Here is a 15,356-nt window from a genome sequence, read left to right as displayed (position 1 = left end):
ACGGGACGTGCTCAGCTGGTAAAATGGACAGGGTATCGCATCAGCGAGCCCTTTTCCCAGGTGTAGAGGTGTTTATCTCTCGGGTTGTAGGTGAGCATGGCCAGGTTGGACGGCCTCCGTTTCAGCTCGAAACTGGCGTCGATCTGCTTTTCGCTCAGCAGGTCGAAAGCAAACGCCACGTAGGTATCGTCCTTGTCGGTGACGTACAGCACCCCGCAGGCGATGAAGGCGTTGCCAGCTTTGGACTTCGGGTAGGTGGTGTTGACGTGGAGCAGCACCGAGAACTTCTCCTCCTCCACGTAGGCCACCATGATGTTTTCGTGAAACCTCTCCACGTACATCACCCAGAATCCCATCTCGTCCACCGCAATGTTGAAGTAGGTCTTGGAATAAGCGAAGAGGTAATGGCGCATGTGGCTCCACGCTTGCTCGATCAGGAGAGCTTGGGACAACTTTGTCCCCAGGTCGAATCTGCAACAGATGTTCAAAAAACAGTTAAGCACAACTGCACTACTGAAGCGGATACAGCATGGTGCAGAAGAAAGCCAAGGTGCTGCAAAGCTTAGAGAGTCAGACCAGGGATCAGGGAGACCTGGGTTAAAATCCCCACTCTGCCATGGAAGCTAGCTGGGTGCAGGACCACCGAGAGTGGGAGACTGGGGGTACAAAACTCCTGGGGCCCAAGTCATCTTGAGGGCCCAGTGAAGCCTAGAATTACTTATGGTGACCCCAAAGAGTTTTCAAGGCAAGAGAGGAACCGGGGTGGTTGGCCATTGCCTGCCTTTGCATAACAACCATGGAATTCCTTGGTGGTCTCCCATCCAAATACCACCCCACTTAGCTTCTGAGATTTGACGGGATTGAGCTAGCGTAGTGTAGTGGTTAAGAGCGGTGGTTTGGAGCGGTGGACTCTGATCTGGAGAACCAAGTTTGATTCCCCCACTCCTCCACATGAGCTGTGGAGGCTAATCTGGTGAACCGGGCTGGTTTCCCCACTCCTCCACATGAAGCCAGCCGGGTGACCTTGGGCTAGTCGCAGCTCTCTAAGAGCTCTCTCAGCCCCACCTACCTCACAGGGTGTCTGTTGTGGGGAGGGGAAGGGAAGGTGATTGTACGTCGGTTTGATTATCCCTTAAGTGGTAGAGAAAGTTAGCATATAAAAACCAACTCTTCTTCTTCTCCTGGGCCCATCCAGGGCAGGGCAGGAGTACCATTGGCTGGACAACACACAATGCTAGGAACATGTTCTCACTCACTGGCCCATTTTCACCACGGGAGAGGCCCAGGAGAACCTCCCACCTGCTTGCAAAGGAGGATGTTTTCTTTGGCTCACACTTCAAGAACAACCTTCGGCCACCCCAACAAAACCACAGCTGTGACCTCCCCATCTTCAGACCCGGATGCCCTTCTAGATAAGCTAGCTATGCCCAAAGGGATGCTAGACCACAGTGAGATATGGGGGAAAGGCATCTGGTGGCTTTCCGATTGAGCAAGGTCCTTCCGTGTGGGCAACAACCAGGACACAGACTTCTGAACAGCAAAAGCCAAGTCAAAAGGGGAGGGGCAATTAAAAACTTAATATGAAAGTCCCTTTTTTTTCCGGTCAGAAGATTTATTACTGGAATTCCCAGCAGGAATTAAAAACAGAACACGTGGTAACTTCTCTTTCCAGGAAAACAGAAGAACTTTCACAATATATGTCCAAAGGAAAGGGAACAGTTAGTTTTTTGAATGGGTTTCCTGAATTGCAACCAACAGCCCATAATTTAAGAAGAAGAGTTGGTTTTTATATGCCGACTTTCTCCTACCACTTAGGGGAGACTCAAAGCGGCTTACAATCACCTTCCCTCCCCCACCCCACAACAGACACCCTGTGAGGTGGGTGGGGCTGAGAGAGCTTCAAGAGCTCAGGTGGAGCTGCTTCATATCACCTATTACCTGATCCTTTTAACTAGAGATGCCGAGGATTGAACCCGGGATCTTCCACATACCAAGCAGATGCTTCCCCATTGAGCCCCATCACACTTGATGGTTCATGGCACTGTTTTTACAGGTTTTGGGCGCTCCCTATTTTGATAGGCAGCAACTCGCTAATCCGTGCCATATGCTGGCATGGTTTTAAAAAGTTAATAGATCATGACCCATCAGCCTTGCATCCAAGTGTTTGAAGATCCTTGTCGGGGAGGGGCTGTGGCTCAGTGGTAGAGCATCTGCTTGGCATGCAGAAGGTCCCAGGTTCAATCCCCAGCATCTCCAGTTCAAGGGATCAGGCAAGTAGGTGATGTGAAAGACCCCTGCCTGAGATCCTGGAGAGCCGCTGCCGGTTTGAGTAGACAATACTGACTTTGATGGACCGAGGGCCTGATTCAGTATAAGGCAGCTTCATGTGTCTTTTAAGACACACATACACAAAATCTACTTACTTCACAATGCTGTTGGTCCCTATTTTCTGATAGTATATTGCGTTATTGTAGACGGTATGGCCGCATCCGTAGAAGTTCCACGGGAGAGCAATGACTTCGTAGCTGTCATTCAGCAAGGCAGCCAGGTCTGCGTATTCTTTGACTGTTCTGCCTGTGCAGAGGGAGAAAAACAAGGTGTGGAGAAAGTCATAGAATCATAGAGTTGGAAGGGACCACCAAGGTCATCTAGTCCAACCCCCTGCACAATGCAGGACATTCACAACTACCTCCCCCCCACACTCCCAGTGACCCATACTCCATGCCCAGAAGATGGCCAAGATGCCCTCCCTCTCACCATCTGCCTAAGGTCATAGAATCAGCATTGCTGAAAGATGGCCATCTAGCCTCTGCTTAAAAACCTCCAAGGAAGGAGAGCTCACCACCTCTTCAGGAAGCCCGTCCCACTGAGGAACCACTCTAACTGCTAGAGCTGGATTAGAGCAAAGTTCCCTTCTCCAAGGGGGAGGGGACAGACCGCTGCACTGGCTTTGGGAAGAGGCACGGTTGAGGGTCAAGCTCGATGTCACATTGACGGAGCCGAGATTAGATCTCCTAATGTCTCTGAAGTATCAATAGCAGGTGGGGGTTCAGATCAGCGCCACAGTCCAAGATGGAACAAGAGGCCATGTGAGAAAATAAAAGGGGTGCCCCCTCCACCGGTACCCCATGTGCCCAATCCAAATTACAGCTCACTGCTACTCTTTACTTTCCAAAAGTACCAAGGACGGACTTCTCAGGACCACATTTAGTTTGACCCAAAGTTCCAGGGGAGGGGGTTGCAGTCTTCCCCCACCTCATTTGGTCCAAATGAAACATGACTATTTTCCATCATGGATATATCGTCTCCTTATGTGTGTGTGTTAGGAGCCGCGTGGCGCAGAGTGGTAAAGCTGCAGTACTGCAGTCCAAGCTCTGCTCACGACCTGAGTTTGATCCCTACAGAAGTCGGGTTTCAGGTAGCCGGCTCAAGGTCGACTCGGCCTTCCATCCTTCCCAAGTCAGTAAAATGAATACCCAGCTCGCTGGGGGTAGAGGAAAGACAACTGGGGAAGGCACCGGCAAGCCACCCCGTAAACACAGTCTGCCTAGTAAATGTCAGGATGTGACGTCACCCCATGGGTCAGGAATGACCCGGTGCTTGCACAGAGGACTACCGTTACCTTTACCTATGAGTGTGTGTCAAGCCACCCGCCCCCCCAGTCCCGATCTGGGCTGGTGAGGTATGGCCCAGCCCGACCAAGTGACATTTATGTCATAGCCGGCCCTCGTAACAATTGAGTTCAACACCCCCGGGCTGGAGTCTTAATTCCAACAGCCAACGCCTTAAGCATTTGCTCTTCCGCCACCAGGAGTAAACTCAACCAGTCGTTCCTCTTGCCCGTCCCTGCCTTGCTGCAAGAACCTGTAAACCTTCTCGGGGAGAGGGCAAATCTGTTCCATTTTGTCCACCGTTGGTACCACACGTGAGATTTGGAGGATCTATAACAGTAACGCTCATGTTTAAATGCTTTGAGGTGCCCCGACCTAAAAAGCCCCCTTCTGTCCTCCAGAGACACTTCAATACCTGTAAAATGTTCCGTCGTCCAAATCCGCTCGTCGCTGTGATTGGCAGGATCCACCATCCACACCCCAAAAGTCTCTTTCATTTTCTTAATCTCGGCAGGGCTTCCGATTGACTTGACGATACATTCTAACAGAGGGAAACGACCGTCAGCAAAACCTGAGGTCTCTAAGGAATCGAGCAGACGGCAAAAGAACGGTTTAGCTCAAGTTTTGCAAAAAGGTTACCTGATTTTTTGTGGTGATAGAGGTTTGCCTTTTCTCCAGCTTTTTCTATCAGAGTGTCGTCATTTGGAACCGCACACGTCTCCCCTAAATTTGCAGGCAGAAGAGAGAACAGTTGGAACAATGGGGTTGCTTATGATTCTCAGACAGATGTCAAAGATGAGAAGGGGAAGTCTCACAAAGAACACATGAAGCTGCCTTACACTGAATCAGACCCTCGGTCCATCAAAGTCAGTATTGTCTACTCAGACTGGCAGTGGCTCTCCAGGGTCTCAGCTACCTACCTGCCTACCACCTACCTGCCTTGTCCCTTTAACTGGAGAGGCCGGGGGTTGAACCTGGGGCCTTCTGCGTGCCAAGCAGATGCTCTACCACAGCACCTCCCATGAAGCTGCCTTATATTGAATCAGACCCTTGGTCCATCAAAGTCAGTACTGTCTACTCAGACCGGCAGCTGCTCTCCAGGGTCTCAGGCAAGGGTCTTTCACATCACATGCTACCTGATACTTTTAACTGGAGATGCCGGGGATTGAACCTGGGACCTTCTGCATGCCTAGCAGATGCTCTACCACTGAGCCACAGCCCCTCCCCAAGATCTTCAGGCCTTGGATGGCACCCAGCAGAAAACATCACTGGCCTTAAGGCTGTCTCTTTTGGCTAAAGGTGGCACGGACCTTGACTGTTCCACCAGATACCAGTTCTCAAAATTTCCAATGTCCCCAGGGTCAACAGTGTTGGGGGGGGGGGTTGCTCCAACCACACCACACCAGCTCTATCTGCTGATTCTTCTATAGCAGGTCACACAGAAAAAGCAATTTTCTATTCATGCTTGAAGATTTTATCCTCCAGAAAAATGAGAGATTTTGTGCTGTGCCTCTGGCCCACAGAATCTTCACCCTCTCCACTAGTTCAAGGGAATTTTTCTCCCGGCTACTCTCGTTTCAAAAGCTCACGCTGTGCTGAAATCCAGCTCTTCTTTCATTTTGCTTTAACTCCGAGGATTTCAAACATTAATGCCAGAATTGAGGTCTGTGTGATTTGCTGCAGCTGTCAGTTCCTTTCATTCATTTATCTCTCCAAACCCCCCGCCCCATTACCTAAGTGCCAGAGCGCACAGATATAAACACTGCAAAAAAGCACTCTTGACTGGATCATATTCGTGGCTGCACAAAGATTTTTTTTGTGCCGTGTTTTCCTGCACACGTGATAAAGCACACAAAAGAGAACCTTGGTGCAAGAATACAAACCATCTCACGTCGGGAGTGCTTTTTTGTAGTGTTTTATTAACGTACAAGTTTATGTCAGTAACATCAGGAAAGAGATGATAAAAAGGGGCAGTGAGGCAAATCTTGCACTGTACGCAAAATTCATAAACGTGGAGGGAGGGACGGAGGGAGGAAGGAAGGAAGGAGTTGTTTTCTGTTGCCCCAGAAGGTAGGACCAGAACCAACGGGTTGAAATTAAATCAAAAGAGTTTCCATCTAGACATTAGGAAGAATTTTCTAACCGTTGGAGCGGTTCCTCAGTGGAACAGGCTTCCTCGGGAGGGGGTGAGCTCTCCTTCCCTGGAGGTTTTTAAGCAGAGGCTAGATGGCCATCTGTCAGCAATGCTGATCCTATGACCTTAGGCAGATGATGAGAGGGAGGGCATCTTGGCCATCTTCTGGGCATGGAGTAGGGGTCACTGGGGGTGTAGCGGGGAGGTGATTGTGGGTTTCCTGCATTGTGCAGGGGGTTGGACTAGATGACCTTGGTGGTCCCTTCCAACTCTGATTCAAGGGAGGGAGGCTACTAATGTACTTCTTAAGTTAGACCAGGTGATTTGGAACTCCAAACCCGGGGGAGGGGGGACATCGGATGTGGGGAAATTCAAAGGCATCTAACCCTGTAAAAACCACAAGAGAAGAAACGGCCGGATTTGGGCTGCAGCACAAAATGGCCGGATTTGGGTCGCCGTCTCCTAGAAGCCTTGCAAATGGCTGCTGAAAACCCGTATCGACAATTATCTCCTTCTCTTCTCTTCTGTCGTAGATAAAGCCAGAAGCTAGACACAGCAGGGAAGGGGAAACAGTGGGGCGCCAGCTCCCACCGCGAGCTATCAAGCAGCCCCCAAAATAGTACCAGGAGGAGAGGCCAACGTTCTCCTGCAAGATCCTTGAAGTGGCACGTTCTGTTCCGAACGCTGGAAGAGGGCCATGTTCCCACTTCACAGGCTCATTACTCGGCTCGCCGACGGTGTCCATCTTCTCCACGCAGAAAAGGTGAGACAGTTCAGAAATAGCACAGCAGTTCCTTATGGCGTTTCGCTTCGAAGGCTTTAAGAGCGCTGAGCGGCAACCAGAGATTTCTGTGGCGGACCAGGGGGGGTTATTAGAGGACAACCACTGAGGGGAGCCTGACCAAGATGTTAAATCATACTGAATAAAAACCGGCAGAGGAGTCAATGAGCACAAAGGGGACAGGTGAAAGGTGTGCGGTGGGGGGGCTTTGCTTTAGACCACCACCCCCAGCAGCTGGATGGGAGATGCCTTGAAGCCCCCACCACATTGGTCTGAGCTTCCTGAAGAAAGACTGGGGTAGTGGTGGAGGGAGCTGTCAAAGGGCAGCCAACTTGAAAACCCACAGGGTTTTCAAGGCAAGAGACAAACAGAGGTGGTCTCTCTATGTAGCAACCCTGGACTTCCTTGGTGGACTTCCTTGGTGGACTTCCTGGACTTCCTTGGTGGTCTCCCATCCAAGGACCAACCAGGGCTGACTTTGCTTAGCTTCCTGAGAGCTGGAAAGATCTTGCTAGCCTGGGCCATCCAGGTCAGGGCAAGAGACGAACAGAGATGGTTTGCCATTGCCTGCCTCTGCGTAGCAACCCTGGACTTTCTTGGTGGTCTCCCTTCCAAGGACCAACCAGGGCTGACCATGCTTAGCTTCCTGAGAGCTGGAAAGATCTTGCTAACCTGGGCCATCCAGGTGAGGGCAAGAGATGAACAGAGGTGGTTTGCCATTGTCTGCCTCTGCGTAGCAACCCGGGACTTCCTTGGTGGTCTCCCATCCAAGGACCAACCAGGGCTGAACCTGCCTAGCTTCCTGAGATCTGACAAGATTGGGCTAGCCTGGCCCATCCATGTCAGGGTAAGACTGGGGAAATACAAGAAGTAAATATATTCAGCATGTTATGAATGTACAGAGAATCGGCCAACTGGCAGTTACTAAACTTGATAGCCAAAAGCACCATTGGTGTTGTCGGAGATAGCACACCAGCTAGGGCTAGGAGGTTAAAAATTAAGAGCAGACGGCAGAGATTGCTCTCCTGCTTTGCCAGCAAATCTGAACATGAGAACCTGTCATATCATGTCAGGCTACTGGTCCCTGTAGAGAGCCAGCGTGGTGTAGCGGTTAAGAGCGGTGGTTTGGAGCGGTGGACTCTGATCTGGAGAAGCAGGTTTGATTCCCCACTCCTCCACGAGCGACGGACGCTAATCTGGTGAACTGGATTTGTTTCCCCACTCCTCCACATGAAGCCAGCTGGGTCACCTTGGACGAGTCACAGCTCCTTAGAGCTCTCTCAGCCCCACCTATCTCACAGGGTGTCTGTTGTGGGGAGAGGAAGCGAAGGTGATTGTAAGCCGGTTTGAGTCTCCCTTAAGTGGTGGAGAAAGTCAGCCTCTAAAAACCAACTCTTCTTCTTCTCCTTCTTCTCTTTCTTCTTCTCCTTCATCTCCTCCTTCTCCTTCTCTTTCTTCTTCTACTCAAGATTCTTCTTCTTATTCGTCGTCGAAAAGAAAGCCTTTATATAACAAGCTTTAAAAAAAAAAAAAAAGCTTACAATCTTGGGTGGTATTTCCAGCTGGTCTAGCCAAAGAGATCGCTTCCTCTGCCTTTTTCATCCTGCTTTTTCTAGCATCGATGCGGGAGTAACATTAAACTTGTTTTCTTCCCTCCAGCTTCCACTGTTTCCCACAGGGACCCACAAAGTGAGAGAAAACTGATAGCACAAAACAGGGGAGGGAAATGCCGTCCGTTTGTTTTTCCCCTTTGAAGGAGCATATTTCTCTCGCTCTTACAGAATTACAAACAGGAAAGCTGGTCTGGTGTCGTGGGTATAGTAATGGACTAGAATCAAGCCGACACCGGTTCGAATCCCTGCTCCACCAGGAAGATCAGTCACTCACTCTCAGCCTAACCAATCTCATGGGATTGTTGCGATGATAAAATGGGAAAGGGGGAGCCAAGTATACTCTGAGATCCTTGGGAGAAGGGTGGGATAAAAATGTACCTGATAGATATGGACCAAGATGGGAGATACTCCAATACTGCACTGAAATTTCCAAATTTGCCTCCCTCCTTCAAAAAACCACAGAGCCAGCATGGTGTAGTGGTTAAGAGCGGTGGTTTGGAGCGGTGGACTCTGATCTGGAGAACTGGGTTTGATTCCCCACTCCTCCACGTGAGCGGCGGAGGTTAATCTGGTGAACTGGATTGGTTTCCCCACTCCTACACATGAAGCCAGCTGGGTGACCTTGGGCTAGTCACAGTTCTCTTAGAGCTCTCTCAGCCCCACCCGTCTCACAAAGTGTCAGTTGTGGGGAGGGGATGGGAAGGTGATTGTAAGCCGGTTCGAGTCTCCCTTAAGTGGTAGAGAGAGTCGGCATATAAAAACCAACTCTTCCTCTTCTTCTTAATGACAAACCAAACTAGCAGTTAGCAAGCTTTTGATCTCCCCGGAACAGTTTGTCAGTTCAGTACAAAAACCAAAGGGAACAAAAAGAGGAGAGAAAGGCCCTGCTGGATCAGACCAAGGTCCATCAAGTCCAGCAGTCTGTTCACACAGTGGCCAACCAGGGGCCTCAAGGAAGCCCACAAACAAGACGACTGCAGCAGCATTATCCTGCCTGTGTTCCTCATATACTGGGCATGCTCCTCTGATCCTGGAAAGAATAGGTATGCACCATGACTAGTATCCATTTTGACTAGTAGCCATGGATAGCCATAAATAGCATGCTGAAGAAGCCCCTTCCTCTGTAGTTTGTAGTTTGGAGCGGTGGAGTCTGATCTGGAGAACTGGGTTTGATTCTGCACTCCTCCAAATGAGCAGCGGAGGCTAATCTGGTGAACTGGATTTGTTTCCCCACTCCGTCACATGAAGCCAGCTGGGTCGCCTTGTGCCAATCACGTTCTCTCAGCCCCGCCTACCTCCCAGGGTGTCTGTTGTGGGGAGGGGAAGGGAAGGCGATTGTAAGCTGGTTTGATTCTGCCTTAAGTGGTAGAGAAAGTCAGCATACAAAAACCAACTCTTCTTCTTCGTCAATGTAGAGGCTTGAAATGGAATACAGGCTGCGGCAGCAAATTTAATCAGATCAGAAGGGACTGGTGCCAAACTGGTTTTGACCCGCACGGCTGCACCAAAGGCTACAGGAACGGAGCAGCCAAAATAAAATAAAAAAATGCCCCCTCCCTCCGGGAGACTATAAACGTCACCAGTTAATCAGATTTTCCTCGACGCTAAACAGAACAGGTCGGTCCCTTGTAAGGCAGATAACAGGGGGGTGGGAAAAGCGATGGTCCTTATGTTAACAAAGCAGATCAATTTGTGACTGCTTCACTATTCTACCGACTCGTGAAACCCTTTTTACATCGGGCACCATCAAAGCGATTGCATTCTGACACACGTCCCCTGTCCCATTTCAAGGGTCTACAAACTGCAGACCGCCAGATCTTTTGATTGTAGCCTGAAACACCCTTCCCCAAAACGTACACATTCTGTTCATTGGTGACGAACTTCTGGAGGACACTAAAACTTGTCCGCAAGGAGGATCAGGGGCCTGGAGACCAAACCCCATGAGGAAAGGCTGAGGGAGTTAGGAATGTTTCCTCTGGAGAAGAGGGGGCCGAGAGGGGACATTATTGCACTCTTTAAGCATCTGAAGGGCTGTCACTTTGAGGAGGGCAGGGAGCTGTTCCTGTTGGCAGCAGAGGATTCGCAATAATAGGTTTAAATTGCGGGAAGAAAGGTCCTGGCTGGATATTAGGGAAAAGTTTCTTACAGTAAGAGTTGTTCGACAGTGGAATCAGCTACCCAGGGAGGTGGTGAGCTCCCCCTCACTGGCAGTCTTTAAGCAAGGCTGGACAAGCACTTGTCAGGGATGCTCTAGGCTGATCCTGCATTGAGCAGGGGGTTGGACTAGATGGCCTCTATGGCCCCAACCAACTCTATGATTCCATGATTCTATTATTCTATTTTGCAATCTGTTGGCTGGTCTGAACACAATGGCACTACAATCCCGCCATACAGCTTTGCTCTAGGCGACAAAACACATTTCCCTTGATATGGAGATGCCCCCTAAAATGGGACCTCTTGTGGTAAGTCCTCCCCTATAATATGTAGGACCATCTGGCCTGTTGCCCAATGTCAACATTTTCCTACCCACCTGCCAGGCAATAATGCAGCGTGGGAGTGGAGAAACACATGACCCGGCCCACATTGTCTTGCACATTACTGGCAAGAACGTGACACAGAGCTGCCATTATCAGCAGCAGTCCTGCGTCGAACGTAGTTTGTAATTCAGCCTTCATAAGACGGAGGGAAGAGCACAGACCGGTTGCAAGGAAACAGCACAGACCGGTAGAAGCGGATGAAAAAGTTGGCAGCTATGTGGGTCCATGGATGAACCCAAACACAAAAGCCCCATCACACCTTTTCTGAAAGGCGCAACAAAATAACACAACACAGCTTGGAAACTTTAGCTTAGGGTGTACAATAGACAGTGAAGACAAGGACAACATGACCTTAAGATTCACTCACCTACACACTTGGCACTGAACATATTCTCCTCCACCTGGGCTTTTGCTTTCCGTTTCCCCGGCGGCCCGGGAGGTCCTGGAAGCCCTGGGGGGCCGGGGGGGCCTGGGGGGCCTGGTTCACCTTTCACACCTAAAAAAGACACACAGGAATCAAGTTGAGGTGGGCCTCGGTGTTTCTAGCACAGTAGATGCTTTCAAGAAAACCCATCTAGGAAAAAAACTCCTCTCACTTTGACCTAAATTTAAATACAGTCAAATACTTGGACAGCCAGCATGGTGTGGTGGTTAAGAGCAGTGGAATCTAATCCAGAGAACCAGGTTTGATTCCCCACTCCTCCACATGAGCGGCGGATGCCAATCTGGTGAACCGGGTTGGTTTCCCCACTCCTCCACATGAAGCCTGCTGGGTGACCCTGGGCTAGTCACAGCTCTCTTAGAGCTCTCTCAGCCTCACTTACCTCACAGGGTGTCTGTTGCGGGGAGGGGAAGGTAGAGACTGTAAGCTGTTTTGATTTTCCCTTAAGTGGTGGGGAAAGTCGGCATATAAAAACGCAACTCTTCTTCTACTACTACTAATGCTGTGATTTCAATCGCCTCCCCATGAGCCACACCACCACCAGAGAGGTCAAAGACGAATCAAAAGCACAATTCCAGAAACAGAAGATCTGCAGCATAACTTAAGACCATTCCCATTCCACACACCATCGACATTCTACCTCTAGCTAGAGGAAATTATGGAGTTCCCATGTACAGACCTTAGCACACAGTGTACGTAAACTGTTCTGTGTGGGTTCGTAAGCCACCATAACAACAAAAAGGGAAAGGGGGCCATGAGAACAGTGGGGTGGGGAGAATGAAGGTGCTTCTCCCCCCACTCTGATTGCCAGCAGGTACAAAAACCCCTCTTGTACATCAGATGCAAAAGTCCTCATGTCGTCCCAACACATGGACTTTGTCATGTAAAAATGAACGAAGAAGAAGAAGAAGAGGAGGAGGAGAAGAAGAAGAAGAAGAGGAGGAGGAGGAGGAGGAAGAGGAGAAGGAGGAGGAGAAGAAGGAGGAGGAGAAGGAGGAGGAGAAGGAGAAGAGTTGGTTTTAATATGCCGACTTTCTCTACCACTTAAGGGAGACTCAAACCGGGTTACAATCGCCTTCCCCTCCCCTCCCCAGAACACACACCCTGGGAGGTAAGTGGGGCTGAGAGAGCTGTGACTAGCCCAAGGTCACCCAGCTGGCTTCATGTGTTGGAGTGGGGAAACCAACCCGGTTCACCAGATCAGCGTCCGCTGCTCATGTGGAGGAGTGGAGAATCAAACCCAGTCCACTGTTCCAAACCACCGCTCTTAACCACTACACCACGCTGGCTCTCAGGTCAAGAAGTGCATTGTAAACACAAGGAGGGTTCGGCTGCTGGCCCCAGGAAGCTTCCTGCCTAACATAAAGCACATCTTCTCTCACCTTCTGCTGCAACATCGTTGCTGGTGTCGCCTTTATCTCCCTTGGCCCCTCTCGACCCTTTTTCTCCCGGCGTCCCGTTTTTCCCAGGTAGGCCCATTTCACCAGGGTCTCCTTTTTCTCCTTTCTCTCCAGGGTCACCTTTTGGTCCTGGTAAAAAAGAAGTATGACTTAGAAAATATATTTGGAAGAACCACTTAGGTTTCTCAAGATGCTGCAAGAATCATACATGCAGGTATCCATCAAAAGTACACCTTGGCCATTTTTGCATGGTCAATTTTGATGCTCGCTCAAAGCTCTTTTTTCAAATGCGACTTTAAAAATGCCTTTTCACGGTTCCTGCGCAAAAGGAGACATTCCACTCCCCCCACTCGCCTGCTCCTTTGTTCCTGTTTGCATATCCATTAGCATATGCATAGCTAACGCGCGTCTGTTGTTTTGCATTGTTCCTTGAGAGGGATTCTTCGAGGCAAACACCAAAGATCGCCTTAAATGGGCTCTTTAGTAATGCGAAGCAGGTATGCGCCGGCTTCGCAGTCACTTCCGGAATGATGGTTCTGCGTGCAAAATTCAAAAAAAATTGCGGGGCAATTCAGCCTGGAACGGCTGCTAATTACCATGCAAAAATGGCCATTGAATTTTGCCTCTATTGTCATGTTTGGTCCGATTTTTGGGGGGGTGCCAATTTCCAAACAAAAAGGGATCCAGGGATGCTCTCCGAAGAGTATAATCTGCACGTGTTTAGAAGAACTCTATTTTGCTTGTACTCATATTTTCCAAGAGTCCTGACGCTGGAAACTAATTTCAAACCTGCCATCCTCTGAAGTGTTGCAAAGGAGGACTGTGATTTGACAGGAGTTGTGAGCCAGCCTCAAGGAACCGGAAGAGGGTAAGGGGAATTTAAGAGACAACGCCGTCCACATAGAAGCATACCTGGTTTCCCTCGTCTTCCGGGTTCTCCCATCTGCCCAGGAACGCCAGGAATTCCATCGGATCCATTAAAACCAGGCATCCCATCCAGACCAGGAGGACCTGACGAAATCAATGAAATGTGGTGTCTGAGAGTCTTACCCCAGAGAACAGGAAATCCTACACCAAAAAGCAAGCTCCAGCAATTCACGAGCCCAGCAGGGAGTCAAAGGAAACCAACCTGGGACCCCAAAGTCATGGGGAGGGGGCGTGGATCAGTGGTAGAGCATCTGCTTGGCACGCAGAAGGTCCCAGTTTCAATCCCCGGCATCTCCAGTTAAAGGGACTAGGCAAGTAGGTGATGTGAAAGACCTCCGTCTGAGAACCACGGACATGACCTGTGGCTCAGTGGAAGAGCATCTGCTTGGCATACAGAAGGCCCCAGGTTCAATCCCTGGCATCTCCAGTTAAAGGGACCAGGCAAGTAGGTGATATGAAAGACCTCCGCCTGAGACCCTGGAGAACCATGGAGAGGGGCTGTGGCTCAGTGGAAGAGCATTTGCTTGGCACACAGAAGGCCCCAGATTCAATCCCCGGCATCTCCAGTTAAAGGGACTAGGCAGGTAGGTGATGTGAAAGACTTCTGCCTGAGACCCTGGAGAGCCACTGCCGGTCTGAGCAGACAATACTGACTTTGATGGGCCAAGGATCTGATTAGCATAAGGCAGCTTCACGTGTTCAAAAGCAGCCACATGCAAACTAACCTAGCCAGAATACTTTGATTTAAAATTGAACAGATCTAGCGCCTTGTTACGACGCAACGGTTTAGGCTCCCCTGCAAATGAGGACATGATTTTTGCTCTAACAAGGACCACAGCTGGATCCTGCCAGGGTCTGATCCAATCTCCTCAGAGGAGAGGACAAGAAGAAGAGGTTTAACTGTCCCAACATCTGTCCTAATCACATATTCAGAGCACAATTTTGCTCATGCTCACAAATGTACTAGGGAAACTCTAATCTGGAGAACTGGATTTGATTCCCCACTCGTCCACATGAGCGGCGGAGGCTAATCTGGGGAACTGATTTGTTTCCCCACTCCTACACATGAAGCCAGCTGGGTGACCTTGGGCAAGTCACAGCTCTGTTAGAGCTCTCTCAGCCTCACCTACCTCACAGGGTGTCTGTTGTGAGGAGAGGAAGGGAAGGAGATTGTAAGCCGGTTTCAGTCTCCCTTAAGTGGTAGAGAAAGTTGGCATGTAAAAACCAACTCTTCTTCTTCTTATCAGATCCTCCCAGCTTCAGCCCATAGCAGGAGCAACCTTTTTTAGCAACCGCTGGAGATTCATTCCAACATTTTCACTTGAAGTTTGCAAACTTTGATGAGCAAAACCCCCAGAGTAGACAGGGCATGGCCCCCTTTTCCGTGCTTGTCGTCTACATTTTTATTGACCTCCCCACCACCATGCATAGGGTTGCCAATCTCCAGGTGGTGACTGGAGATCTCCCGCTATTACAACTGATCACCAGGCAACAACAAAAGGGGAGGAACCTTAACCCTAAAAAACTACAATAAGGTATCCAAAAGGTAAGGAATCAACATGAAATCATGTGCTAATATCAATGCAAGTGATTTTGTGAATAATATATAATAAATTTAATACAAACACAAGATTAATGTAAACAACTTGTATATAGCCCTGTTCTAGCCTGTACGTATCTGTGCTGAACATGCCAAATAAACATAAAAACACAAAATTACAACAGTGTGACAATATACCCGACAATATCATAGCTCAGACCCTACGCGTTTCGGCTGTGAAGCCTTCTTCAGAGGTCTGAATAATACAATTCACCAGGCAACAGAGATCAATTCCCCTGGAGAAAATGGCCGCTTTGGCCATCGGACTCTTTGGCGTTGAAGCCCCTCCCCTCCCCAAACCCCGCCCTCCC

The 15,356-nt window shown here is 49.6% G+C and overlaps 1 protein-coding gene across 1 annotated transcript; it reads right to left on the bottom strand.

Moving 5' to 3' along the window:
- On the bottom strand, positions 1 to 13,526 carry GLDN (gliomedin). Its single transcript, XM_056865881.1, has 7 exons — positions 13,431 to 13,526; positions 12,501 to 12,647; positions 11,044 to 11,172; positions 4,251 to 4,334; positions 4,027 to 4,152; positions 2,424 to 2,574; positions 1 to 471 (listed from the first exon to the last, which is right to left on the bottom strand). Exons 1-7 carry the CDS (start codon positions 13,507 to 13,509, stop codon positions 12 to 14), a joined length of 1,176 nt encoding a protein of 391 aa, XP_056721859.1. The 5' UTR covers positions 13,510 to 13,526; the 3' UTR covers positions 1 to 11.
- Between the last annotated feature and the right edge of the window lie 1,830 nt (positions 13,527 to 15,356).

Source organism: Euleptes europaea, chromosome 20, assembly GCF_029931775.1.
Source record: "Euleptes europaea isolate rEulEur1 chromosome 20, rEulEur1.hap1, whole genome shotgun sequence".
Taxonomy (NCBI): domain Eukaryota; kingdom Metazoa; phylum Chordata; class Lepidosauria; order Squamata; family Sphaerodactylidae; genus Euleptes; species Euleptes europaea.
The sequence above is the reverse complement of the archived record's forward strand: the minus strand, read 5'-3'. Positions and strand labels throughout refer to the sequence as shown.